General features: G+C 34.9%; 1 protein-coding gene across 3 annotated transcripts in view; it reads right to left on the reverse strand.

The window, feature by feature from the left end:
* Window positions 1–3564: 3564 nt before the first annotated feature.
* DYNC2H1 (dynein cytoplasmic 2 heavy chain 1) overlaps window positions 3565–13578 on the reverse strand; it is a 170675-nt gene continuing 160661 nt past the window's right edge. For all 3 annotated transcript variants that reach the window (XM_027677336.1, XM_027677335.1, XM_027677337.1), the window contains exons 88-89: window positions 10496–10612; window positions 3565–5859 (exon numbers count right to left, since the gene is read on the reverse strand). In XM_027677336.1, coding sequence (XP_027533137.1) covers window positions 5701–5859; window positions 10496–10612 — 276 coding nt within the window. In that variant the 3' untranslated portion in view covers window positions 3565–5700. The remainder of the gene's footprint in view (window positions 5860–10495; window positions 10613–13578) is intronic.

The raw sequence follows: 13578 nt of genomic DNA on the forward strand, positions 1-13578 counted from the left end.
TGTAAACTTCCCTGTGCCAGGTTCTCACCAGGGTCTAGCCCACAGTACCACCTAGTGGGAGACGGTGATATGACTGTGCCCATCCCAGAAACGCTCTTAGACATTAACATTTCTTCTTGATCTCTGTAGAGAGAGAAAAGTGTATGAAACATCCTCCTTTGTAGGCGTGGCAGTAGTACCATGTGGGATAGCATGAGGAGAACTCACCTTGTCGGGGATTGAGACGAATCATACAGCTCTGATGATGAAATTGCCTACCTGGAACACTTCATAATTGTGATTACTTTTCCCGAAGATGACCTGTTAAGACGATTCATGTTTACTGCTCTGAAAAATTAAGTGGGTTTAACCCTGGGGATGATATGAAGAATGTATCTGAGACTTCTGAAGACAGCAGGGGCAGCTTGCTTTCTCCTGAGATGCAAAGCCAGCAGCAATTCTCACCCTTCTGTAGAAACTGCTCCCAGTTAGAGTACACATATCTGACCTTGGTATGCGTACTCCTTCTTGGGCAACTGCTTATTGCAGTTCAGGCACCTTCCTTTACAGGATCATCAAGCAGGAATGAACACTGGACAGTGCATTTACACTGTCCTCAAATGATTTCTGCTCTCAGTTAATTTATGTGTTGGACAAGAACACTGCAATGCAGAGGGGTTTGATAAGAAAAAGGTAGAATATCGTATTTTAACACCTAATACTCAAATTCTTGCATTGACTAGCCTCTCATACCTATGCACACCCCCTCTAGAATTGGCCAGTGCAAAGCTGTCTGTATATTCTATCATGATTATTTATGCACTATAATTAAGTCAAATTAAATTAAATTTAAAAGGAAATAACCACTCCAGTTTCCACAAAGATCATCCCCTAAGAACTATATCTGAGGCAAATTGCAGTCTATACTAACAACAATTATTTTGAAGCTGTTCAAAGAAGTAACAACAATTTATTTTTTGATTTTCTAAAACACATTAGTGAAAGATATTTTTGTTTGTACCAAACATACTGAAAGTGAAAAAACCTTCCTCTGTTGCTTTCTAGCCATCTTACAGAAAGGTTATGAGAACTAGAAATAAGAAATCTAGACCCTAAAGACTGGCATTTCTTAAAACACATCCAATTAGTGAGCTCTGATACAAGCAGTTTCAGTGGCTGAAATGAAAAGAACAGGAGATGGGGCTGAGTTATGCAGCGTCACACACTGGAGAAGATGAGCTGAGGTGAAGGAGGATGGCCTCTTAGGCAGTCAGGTTTCCAAGGAAGGTTCTAATCTGTGAAGAACTCAAGTGCACTGATGAGGTTATACACCTTCAAAGGAGAATGCAGCATAAGAACTCACAACAGGTGAGCTTGTTTTCTCAGATGTGACCCACTCTTTATTGGTCTTCAGACTCTTCCACATCTAGTTTCTTATTCACACATTTAATTTTCAAAGGATTGAAAATGTAAAAATTAAAGGGATTTAAAAATGCCTATGTAAAACTTTCTATAGGAATTTCTAGCCCTAGCCAAGCCTGCACATTTTTAGTATGGTAACCAATATTAAGTATAATTTACGTAAACCCATTTTTGTCAACAAAAGACAGTCTATCAGCTTAAGAACTCATATGATTTATTTTTAATGCTTTTGTGCATAGACTCCAGGTTTCTCCCCCCTTAGCTCAAACAATTATACAGCTGTCTGGGGACAAATTACTGCTCTTCTGAGTACTGGTCTCTGAAAGCTGAAATGAAGAAATAAAGGGGGAAAGACAATTTGCATGATCAGTTCTATTTGTACTCAGCATAACTTGCATAACTTGCCTTCTACTGCAGCATTTAGATTTTAGTGAAATTCTAAAAAATTTTCCAGGAAAAAATCTTTAATCGACTCTAAAGAGTTTCCCTTTAGCACTAGAACATGTGAGGTACTCTATCACCATTGTAGGTCTTGTTTCTGAAAGGTGGTTTATTGCAAATAATAGAAAGTGAGTCTGACTCTCCAACAAACGTAATTTTCTGTTTGGTAACACAGCATGCTCTGTGACAGTAGACTTGCTGTGAAGTTGCTAAATGCACCAAACAGCATGTCTTCCAATGGATGACAGCACCAATATCTGATAGAAATTTGACTGCTATAAAGCATAAAAGGAAGAAACTGTTCATTTTAAAATATAAAATAAAGGCATTTTTAAAACAAAAAAAGAAATGTATTTTAAAGATATTCAGATATTACTGCATAATCTTCATTATTTTCAAAGATTTTGCTATTCTTTAAAGGTTTTATACGCCTTTCTCAAGTATTCAAAAGAGAGTGCTTACAGAGCAGTAATGTGTGTTTTCTAGGATCTCTTTATATAACTTAGTCTTACAAGTTCCTATACCCTTAAAACTGAATAGCAGAACAGACTCCCTCAAACCATAGTCAGAGCATTAAGGCATTTCCAATGTTTTTATTTCTTATGTTTCCTGATTCATACTTGTGAATGGCCTATGATTGCGATACAGCTGCACTTTGGTGGTAATAAACACTCTACAGTTCTGTTTTTACTGCCAAAAATATAATTCCTATGATATAGAGTGGCAGCTACCTATAGTATCTTTCATTTAGATTGCAGTATTGGGTAGAAAGAAAACACATTATACAAGGCAAACAGACAATAAGTATCAAGGAACACATGAGAAGTAAATTCTTTTTCCTCTTTAGGTCACCTGGGAGCCATCCAAAACATCAGGGTTATAACGAGAGACATGAGAAAGAAAGATTAGTGAATCACTTAATCAAAATAAGTATAAAGCATACTGCTTAATACATGGCAAATGTAATATACAGCTCTCAGGGTTTTAGCTTGTTTGTTTTTTTTTTAATGATAATACTACATAACTAAAAGTCTAATAGATTTCAAGCTGACAAACTAGTTTGAGATTTAAATCAGTTTTTGTTCTATGCTGAAAAAAATAAAGACATCAAAGACACCTAGGAAGAGAGTGCCTTTTACATCTGTAACAGTCTTGATGGGTTCCCAAAGGACTTCTGTCAAAATAAAAATATAATTTGATGCTCTAGCTATAGCTAAACATTAAGAAGGTTGGGGTTTTTTTCATATTACTCATACAAGATCTCAGAAAGAGCAAAAGCAAACAGACAGTTCTAGTAAAGTGGAAGGGCTCTAAACCAAGAGGAGAACCAAACAAAAGGAGATTTAATCAAGCTGGCTAACAGTACTTAGCACTCAAGAGAGAAAAGGTGCTCTGACCGAAATGCATGAATGCATCTCCTGAGAACAAAACTCCTGATGCTGTGAGCTGAGAAATATTACACAGTTCTAAATCTGTGGTAGAAGTAAATGATAGAAGAAGTAACAAACCTCCAGAGATAGGCCAATTCTGACGTGGCCTATCAGACAAGCTATCAGTAAGAAACTGAATCAGTACCTGGTCCTGCAATAGAAATATAGTGTGGTAGGTCTGGAGGAGTCTCTTTTACATGTGTTCTTTCTGACAGCATCAATATCTGAATATTAGTCGAATCAGTAAAGACTTCCTGACTAAATATATACAAAGAGGAGACTTGAAAACAGAGACTTTAAATAATATTTATATTTACACTTGGCAATATGGAAGGCATATTTGAAGCTTACAATTAGGAGAGGAAAAGAACCCCACAAACTAAAACACGAAAATCCCCACAAGGTTCTACTAATGATTTATTTCAGAGTTTCTACAACTCATTAAAGTACATTTTTCTTTTCCATAACAAGCAAGATGGGTCATCAAAGCCACCTACTACATCTCTGGTCTTTACTTTCTGGGCAAGTTAGGTTAAAATACGTGTTACTTTTCAGACATCTTTGCCCTAACATAAGTAGTTATCTGAACAGCTGAGTATCTGTATTTCTCTACCTGTCCACAAAAGGGAAGCCAGAACTAATGAGAGCCAGTTGATCCCTCAGTTTTGAGATACTTGAAAGCTGAAACCCAGTCTAGTTTATGGAAAAATGTTGGACCAAAAGGGAAAGTTGCAACATGTTCTTTACATGTGTCTAGGGGAATTGAAAGCCCAAGTTGCCTTCAGCAAAACTTCATCTCCAAGAAAGTCTAGTATAGCAGAATCCTTTCTCTGGCCAAATCACCCTGTAAATTCTCACAAAGCTCGCGCATACATTTATACAAGTGCTTGCTGTTCTGTTGGAGACTTTGTCATTTTCTTCCAAAATTTTCTTCAGACAACTCTTTTCCAAATCTGCTACATTTTCATTCCTCAGTGAATCAGAGTTAAATGTATAAAGGAAGATGAGACAATTATCTGAAAAGTATCACATAAATCTATTCTTCTTTTAGACAGGATTAAATTTTAAAAATGTATGTGCACTTGTATCAAATTATTTTAGGACAGTTTTTTATTAGAAGAACAACTAAAATAGGAACTTTCTAAATAGAGACAAAAGATAAGTTTAAATAATGAACAATAGAGAAGAAGAGAGAAAAATACTTTCTTCAGGAAGTTGACCTGGAAATGTGGCCAGTCTTTTCTCTGCTTTGCTTCTCCCTCCTTCAAGCCATCAATGAAAAATATCAGGAAAGTGAAATATAGTCTTAATTTAAATACTACTTCCAAATGAATATACAATATATCAGATATATCAGAGCTAAGACATCTATTTTGTTTTCTAAGCAAACTAAGAAAGTGTTTATTTGCCTTTGGCTTTTAAAAATATCTTCATGAGGTGATTCTGTAATTCCAGTTAAAAATTAGACACTTTCAATTCTTATGCTGAGACTTTATGACTCATCAGTAATGTTGCTTCCTGCTGGGTTCTGGGTTTCCTCCTTCTTTTGGGATTTTGTCTAATTGCACACCAATGCTATGTCAGCATCCCAACATGATAAATCATGAACCAGTGAAATTAAACTTGAGTATCCTGCACTAAGAACAAGACTCCAGGCATCTGTCGCATCACAGACCAAAAGCATTATTATATCCCTCTGTTATTCATTTAATAACTGGATGAAAACCTCTTTTATTTGTCTAAGGAATTGTTTGTCTATCTTGGGCCTTTATGTGAACATTCTTGCTGGAATTTAGCATAGTTTCATAAATTTTTTTTTCAGTAACTTCTAGATAACAATCGTGATAGTAGTCTAACTGAATTTGTAACTTCACTTGAAGTTTATGATGATCCTATTATTTTCTACCAATACAAAGGAATATAATTACAAGTAAAACGTCATTAAAGCAGAATGAAGCGTTTATCCTGACTTTTATCTTCAAGTAAAACATTCCATTTCAGTTACAGAGGGTTTTATAATTTTATTTTATTAAATAACAGAGATATATGGATAACAGTTCCAAGAGGATAATGAAAAAAACGATCAAAGAAAAAATGCTGACTATGAGTTTATATTCAATATTACTGGGCAGAACAAAAGAGATTTCAGCAAGTCTGAGAAAGAAATGGAGCACATTACAATCTAGAGAAAAAAACCCAAATTAGCAGTTTGCTGAATAGTGCCATGTTAACTTTTACAATATCCAACAAAGGTACAATGAAGTTCTATACAAGCAGAATTACTTCAATATATCTTAAAAAAATTAACAGGAATTAATAAATCATTGCTTTAAAAACACAAAAGCGATAAATCTAAAGGTTTCTTCTAATAAGTAAGAAATTAGATGTTTAAATGATTCTTAACTTCACAAGTTAATGCAGTTTCACATTACTGATTTTTCAAAAATAAAGCAGCACCACATTGAATCCACTGGTCTTGGTTTCCTCCACAAGGTACATCAATATTTGTCACCATACGGTCTCTCTCCACACTAGTGTAGACTGGTAAAGATATGCATTCCTCTGGAGAATATGGACCATATGCATCCTGTCAATAAGCAAGCACTTAGTTACCACTTAGACAACAAAACATGAGAAAGCAATAATCTCCAATGATTTGGTATCTAAAGTTAACATACAGTTTAGACACTACAGCCTTGGACAGGAAAGTCTTGGTCCAGGTGACAAAGAAGAAGGATTACCAAGGATTACCAACAAAGCAGAGACTTCAGAAAAATTGCTAGCTCCGTAACTAAAACTCCAGAAAGTATCTAACAGGGGTGATCCTGTGAACTACATCTCAAAATCTTTGTTCAGCTAAAGTTGCCCTTTAAAATTACATGTCAAAAGTGTCTGCAAACCAGGGCAAGGGGAGTGCTGAACAGTTTCCTGCAGGGAGAAGGCCCCTCAGAAGCACTTGTGCTGTACTGCATGGAGCTCCTATTCTGGCAGGCTGAAGTCCCGGTGTGGGCAGTGCCGGTGCCCTTGGTAAGCCCTTCTGCCTCCTCCATCCCTGCAGCTCAACCCTGTGCTCTTCCTGTGACACAGCCCATGTTGTGATCTGTGTCTGAGATATTTGCAAGAGGGATATTTCAGGAGATACAATCAAAAAAAATCTTAGCCCACACTTTTCAGGCTACTTTATGGATTTAAACAATGATTTCTAACATCATGGAATCCAATTGTAAAAATTGTTCTCTGATACAGAGAGAACTACTATACCTTACATTATAGTCTCACAGGGCCTGCACTTAATGCGCAATATTAAGAGGAACCCAGAGAGAAATCCACAGTTTAGTTCGACTACAACTTAAAACAAACAAACAAAAAGCCTAAATTCCCTAGTCCTTTCTAAATACTTTTAGCACTTCTAGACATGTAGGAACATGTAAATAGTTACATTAGAGAAACGAAAAAAAAAGAGAAAAAAAAAGGTAAGTTTACTGACTTTTTTTAAATTTTTTAAAAATTTTTTTAATGCCTTTCCTACTAATACTGATCACAGTCACAGTTCGGGTTCTCTGGCACTTATGCAAAACAGGTCAATTGCATTAAATGCCTAAGTAGGAAATTATCAATCTAACTTCAAGCATACAGATTTGAACTGAGACCTTTGAACTTCCATTTGAATTAATTTATAATTTTTATTCTCCTATACATGTACTTCACCCAGCATTAGCAGTACTGCTATTTACACAGTTAAAATTATATCGTAACACTACTCGTGGAAGGACCTTGGTTGAAGCCATGGCTTTATCTCTCAGTCTGTGTCCTGATGAACAAGAAATGCCCTGTTCTGAGAACAGGAACAGCTCCTCTTCGCTGCCTGTACCACAAACTGTATGCAACCTGGATGCAGTTTCCTCCTAGGGCTTTGCACGGGGAGTTATTCATAAGTGTGACCATAGACTTGTGCTCAAAGACTCAGACTAGACTCCTGTAGTATGTAATTTAGGTTTCAACCAATTATGTATTTATTTAGCAAATAATTCAGGGTTTGATTGAACTGATATACATTAAGCACATTTTCCATCATACTCAAAATGTCCTTCTTGTCAATAGGAAAGTGTCAGAAGATTTTCGAGAACCAAGTAACAAAGCAGCACACTTGTCAGAAAGGAATTTAAAATAAAAATGTGTCATTTTAAAGCAAATCACATCAAATGTGAGTTAGTGATGCTCCAATATTGGAAAATAACTAAAAACAGGAAAAAGGAAATGTGCAAACAATAACTGTTTAAAGCACATGCCTTGCCATTACTGAAGAATTTTGTTGTCCCTTTTGAAAAATCAACTTCCCCTGTCTTTTGGACACCAGTGTTTAAATCTCTACAGAGGGTCCATGCCCTGTAATATTTCTATGGAGTAACTTAATAATCAGAAGTTTGTAAAGAGAGTTCAGCTATTCTCAGAAGGCTTATACTTACCCCATTTATCCCCTGGTTAACACTGAACCAAGGGAAGCAGACAAAACACTTGCCACTGTGAGATTAAAATGTTAATCAGAGAATTTAAGTTTTGCCAAAGCTGGGAGCCAAAAGTCAGCCAGTTTGCTTTCAAAGACCTCTTTTTACACCTTCTAGGGTCAAAATATCTGTTCTTGTGCATTTCTCAATCCCACTGATGTTTTAAGGAATCACATTACTTGAGGGTTAAAGCCATTCTGTGAAAGTCTTTTTGAACCACAAATCCTTATGTCCTTGGCTTAAGTACAGTCCAAAAATCCTCTTTTGTCAGACTGCCTCAAACACAGTTCCATCCCCTTTAGTGACACCCTTCACAGCTTGGGATCTATCAGTGAATTAAAACTGGAAAGGACCTTCACAGTTTAATGAGAATAAGCATCATGTTAGTAGCCCAAAATATTCCGCTGCAGCATTTTGAGGGGATTCTCTCAGAGAAATCATGTAGGCTACTTTTTCCTTTTTTTTTAGAGATTTCACTTTTATTTTAGTTTAGTTGAAAATTACCTCAAAGCATTGCATTATAAATACATACATTTTTGCTCACTAGATTTAAAAAGAGATTTTATAGGGAAAAGAAAACAAATTCAAAACCTAGGAATCCTAAGATAATATGTTCAACTTTATGCACTCTTCTCCCAAGGAGAGGTAATGAAATAAGGGGAAATGCATAATGTCCAATTCTGCCCTGGTTTCTGAGCACAGTGTTTGATTATGGTCAATTTTTACAGTGAAGCTCATAGCAAAACAAGTCAAGAGTAGAACAGTTCAGAAAAGCTTTCCTTAGAGACACTTTGAATTTAAAATCTGGGCAGTTGACAGCTTCTGGTATGTGTTTTATAAGAACTATATTTTTTTCCAGCACAAACACTTCAGCTGCTATTCATTTCAAATATGAAGTACATTAGAAGAAGTTTGATTAAGTGATTACTGAACTATCTCACTTTTATATTTTATAGATAAAGCTCTCTGCTATCTCACAACTTTTGGATCTTGTCTTTGAAGTTTATTAAATATAGAGTTATTCAGAAAAATACTTAGGAATCTGTTTTATTTCTAAGACAAGATGAATGTTTTTTCAGAACAATGGGAAGGCTATTTACAATACTAATTTCCAATATTTTTCCATTTGGTGTTACCATAGAAAACCATGCATATTACCACCCTTCTACATCTACCTCTGAGCCAATATATTAAGGTGTCTGCCAATTCCATATTTATCCCAGGTACCACCTCTCAAGCAAATTACAAATCCATTTATTTATCTAAAGAAAACAAATCTTATCAACTACTGAAGAACTGAAAAATCTTTCACTGGTCAACTCTGTAACAGGTTTTGTGTTTTGGTTTTCAGTCCTCTTTTTTTTTTTTTTAATTTTCAGTATTTTCTATCCCATCCAAGCTGGGAGCAGTGGTGCAGATGGTGGCAAGCATTTACTGCAGTGCTCAAGCTCTAAATCTTAGTACAGTGCTGCTATACTATAATGTGATGGTATACTTCCACTGCAAGATATAACAATGAGAGAAAAGTTGGGATACAGTAGTGTGATAGCAATGGAACTTCTTGAACAATATCTATCACAATATATGACAAATCTAACCATTGTCCTAATTTATGATAGTTAATAAACTCAATTCTAACGGAAATTTCAACTTCTTTAGCCCAGTGAACTTTTTTTTTGACAGTCTTCTAACCAAAATTAGCTTTCTCAAGAGACAACTGCTGAATTATGTGGATTGCCAAACAATAGACTACAGTTAATAAATTTATTTGCTTGATGAGTTAATGTCTACAGGATGTGGGAAAAAAACTGCATTCATCCTACTTCTCATTTTCTATTTTTCACTTGATTTTTGGTGTGAAAGTCTTAATATATTTTCTTTTAGAAGTGTCTGTGGGATTCTCCTCACCTGTCTCTCCCAGAGTTAGGGGTCTAGGCTGTCTCTAGAGTCACACCTAGATAGAGATTTAACCCAGTTACCTTTGGATGGGATGGGCTTCCTGAGACACCCAGCATTTACCGAGACCAAAGAAAGAGCTAAGGTGACTAAGTCATACCAGGTAATTAACTTTGAGACACCTAAATTTAGGTGAGATGAATGCTACAATAAGTTCTTTTTTAGTCATAAGACACATCCTTGAATATTTTCTACGTAACTTTTTGCATTATTTATCGGAGATTGCTATGATAATTGGAGGACAGAAGCAGTAACAATTTTTACTGTTTGGATTACTTCGCTTTCATCTTAAAATCTGCAAGCATTGACATATTTTTAAATTAGTTTAAGTAGGGGAAAGGCTTTCTTTGCTTACAGCTCACACCATATTCTTTATTTTTTTAGTGCTGTTGCATTTTAATGTAAGGTTTAAAAAGCAAAGAAAATATATTCTAGGAATAAAATCCCAAACACATGTCCACATTTACTAAACAGACTTTTGAAAATATGCTAATGACTTTAAAAGACAAGGAAAAAAAAAAGTTATGACTGAAATAAAGTCCTTGCTTTCATCTAAGCAATAGAAGCTAAAGAATATTGACAAAATTATAATAAGTTCCTGTTTTAAATAAAATAAGTAACTGCTTTTCCTAGTAAAGACTGGGCTTTTTATTTTGAAATGAAGGGGAAAACAGGTCAGCAACATCATACTGAAAAGCTACTACACAGAAAAGAAATCAAATTATGGGTCTTGATAGTTTAGGGCTTTTAATAATTTAGTACCTGTGGAATCCAGGCCATGTAACAAGGGAGAACAGATGACACACTGGGAGAATCATGCAGATTTTCTGAAAGTCGATTTCCATCAAAACGGCAGCCTTCCAGTTGTAAGCCACTGATCTGCCATGGAAATATAAAATATTCAAACATATAGAACAGATTTGAAATGTCAATAATGATTACACTGTGCTTTAATAAATGATGAACCTTTTTACTGTGACCAAATTTTTAAATAACAGGAAATTAATTATTGGAATGTTCTGCATGAGACTAGGAAACATGATTTAAAAGCAAGATCTGGACCACACTTTGGCATGAACTTCCTCTGATTTGGATTCACATTCTTTAAAATGCGGGAGAAAAATAGCTGTAAATGTAATCAATTATGAAACTGCAGTTGCTTGGCATTAGATTAATGGAATTATGATAGCAACGGCCAAGTACACAATCATTACAATGCCTAGAAAAGGGAAGAACAATCACTGAAATAAGCATGGCTTCCTGCTTGGAAGTCTGAAGGTAGTTTTCAAAGAATGGAATGTGCGGTTACAGAGCTTCGGCAGAGGCAAACAAAATATAGTGAAATAACACAAGAGAAAATTTTATTTAACAAAACTCAAGATTTCTTAGATTAACTGTTGTTTGGAAAAAAAAATAAGAATCACAGATGCTTCTGTAACTATGCATATGTAACATGTTTCAAATGCTTTTTCTTTTGATTAGTAAATAATTTCAGCCTCTGAACGAAACATTCCCTTTTTTCTTCACTGAAGTCTTCCATAAATTAGTGACAGTGATGTCTATTCTGTATTTCCTCTAACTAAAATTTTCAATATTTGTTGATCATTTTATTTTCCCAGTACAAATAATAGTAGTTTGCCAGTATAAATAATAATAATATTTGTCAGTTTACCTGCTGAAGTGAGAACTTCAATTTTAACAGTAATAAAACTTAACCCAGTATTAACTTTCATGTAGCTTTTCAAAAGGCTAACTCTCAAGCTGCAGCAGATCTCTAACAGAAACTACAGTCTGAAAATCATCTGTCTATTATATTATCATACTAAAGCCCTGAACCAAATTTGTAATACTGAGGTCAGCTTTCACCAAATGCAAGATTAACAAAGCAGTGCTGGAATTAGGAAATAGAATGCTGTTGTAAACTGAATGAGCGACCACATAACCAAAATGGAGAAAAATACCATTTCCTAAATACATTTTCCCTTGCAAGAAACTTTAAAAAGTGTACCAGATTTTTAAAATGGGTTAAAGTATGATGTTACAATGAAGATCAGTATCATAGAAGATATAATGGAAATAATTTTCTTAGGTAATTTTAATATTCTAAAATTATTTGATAAGAAAAGTTGGAATTAAACAGTAACACAATGGGGGTTACTGTCCTGCTTGCAAAGCAATGCTTTCCTCCCAGGTGTTAGGGGTTTTTTGTCAATTGTCTACTAACCGTGTACTACCTAAGATTACATTTTGCATTTTTAATATCTAATTATTCTTTTGATTGTAGACAGGCATTGCACTCTTCAAGAATTTTCTTCTTTAAACTTATATTTTTGTCTAACTCTGATCTGGGGACTCATCCTCACAATGTGTGAAATGCAGATGTACATATTCTAATATGAAAAAAACGGTTATGAAACACGGCTTTTAAAAAATACATAGAACAAAGCTGTGTTTCTCCTTGGACAGTGATCAGAGAAGTCAACAACATTCTTTGGAGAAATCTGTGCTCCATCCATAAAGACTAGAACTTACAGTAAAGCCTTCAAAACTGTGGATAACCTGAAACAAAACAACCCCAAATGGAAAGTTCAGAGTAGTATGACTTTTTGTCTAACTTTAACTTTCACAAATTATTATAAGAAGCCTTCAGTGAAATTAATTACATTTTTCAGACTTACTATCGGGAACTGCAAAAACTCTTTTTCTCCTTCAATCTCTTTTCAAAAGCTTAAGGTCTGCTCTTCATTATGAAAATGTGACACTAGTCTCATTTCTCCTGCCAAGTTTATTGTGATCTTTTCAGGTATGTTGCTTTTAAGATACAAAGCTAACATTTGATATTTTCCACTGTTTCTTTTCAGATTCAAAATCGCTCCAGAGAGATTTCGGAAAAAGCTGGTTTTATGCAGAAAAAAAGAATTTTAGGTGTCAGTAATCTTTAACAATAGCCGATATACATTCCAGTGCCACTTCTGTCTTCCAAGAAGAAAGATTATGAATAAAAATATCATAAATGGCACAAAGGGAAGAAAGTCTTACTAATGATTATACTGAGGCTTTCTCACAGACTCCTTCCTACAGGTCTCTGTTGTTAACATTGATACTTAAGACATCACTTTATTATATGCACAGGTCCTAGATTACACTTTATCTCACTACGCTTCTGATTCAATGCTTTCAAAGCTCTTACTTATCCCTATCACACTAATATTAGAAAGATTCATCTCCTGTGTTCTTCATTCTACCCTTCCTGCATTCTGCAGGGAATTTTGTTATGAAGTTTAATTTGATAAATAAATGAGTTTGGCAAAGTTATTGAGGGAAGATTGGTCTGATGAATAGGTTTTAAAATTTAGTGTTGGAGTGTTCAAAGGTCTGGCCATCCTGAATATCTCTAAAAGAAATTTAATAGAAGTGGGTCACCTATTGAAAAATCTCTTTCTACTCCACGTTTCTTCTTTGGACACTAGTGGTTCCTTTGACATTATAGTTACATAAAATAATATCATTTGGTCTCCTGGAAAACTTCAACCAATGTTAGAAACTCCTTTTAAGATTAAGACCAAAATGTTTACTTTGATGCAATATTAAAAGACATTAAGAAAAAAACCCAATAACACCAGAACAATATACTTTCTGATACTGTCTGGCTGAGTACTGCAGAGCCATGTGCTCATTGCTATGATAAATACTGTACAGAAATTACAATTACTATGAAGGACATGGATTTCACAGCATCTGTATTATAATCATAGTATCTTTGCAACACAGCTGAGAGTAATGGCAAGACTTGACCATAATTTTTAAAATTTGAATTCTTACAAAGAATTTGGCATTTCACAACT

Source organism: Neopelma chrysocephalum, unplaced genomic scaffold, assembly GCF_003984885.1.
Source record: "Neopelma chrysocephalum unplaced genomic scaffold, ASM398488v2 Primary Assembly neopelma1_43, whole genome shotgun sequence".
Lineage (NCBI taxonomy): Eukaryota > Metazoa > Chordata > Aves > Passeriformes > Pipridae > Neopelma > Neopelma chrysocephalum.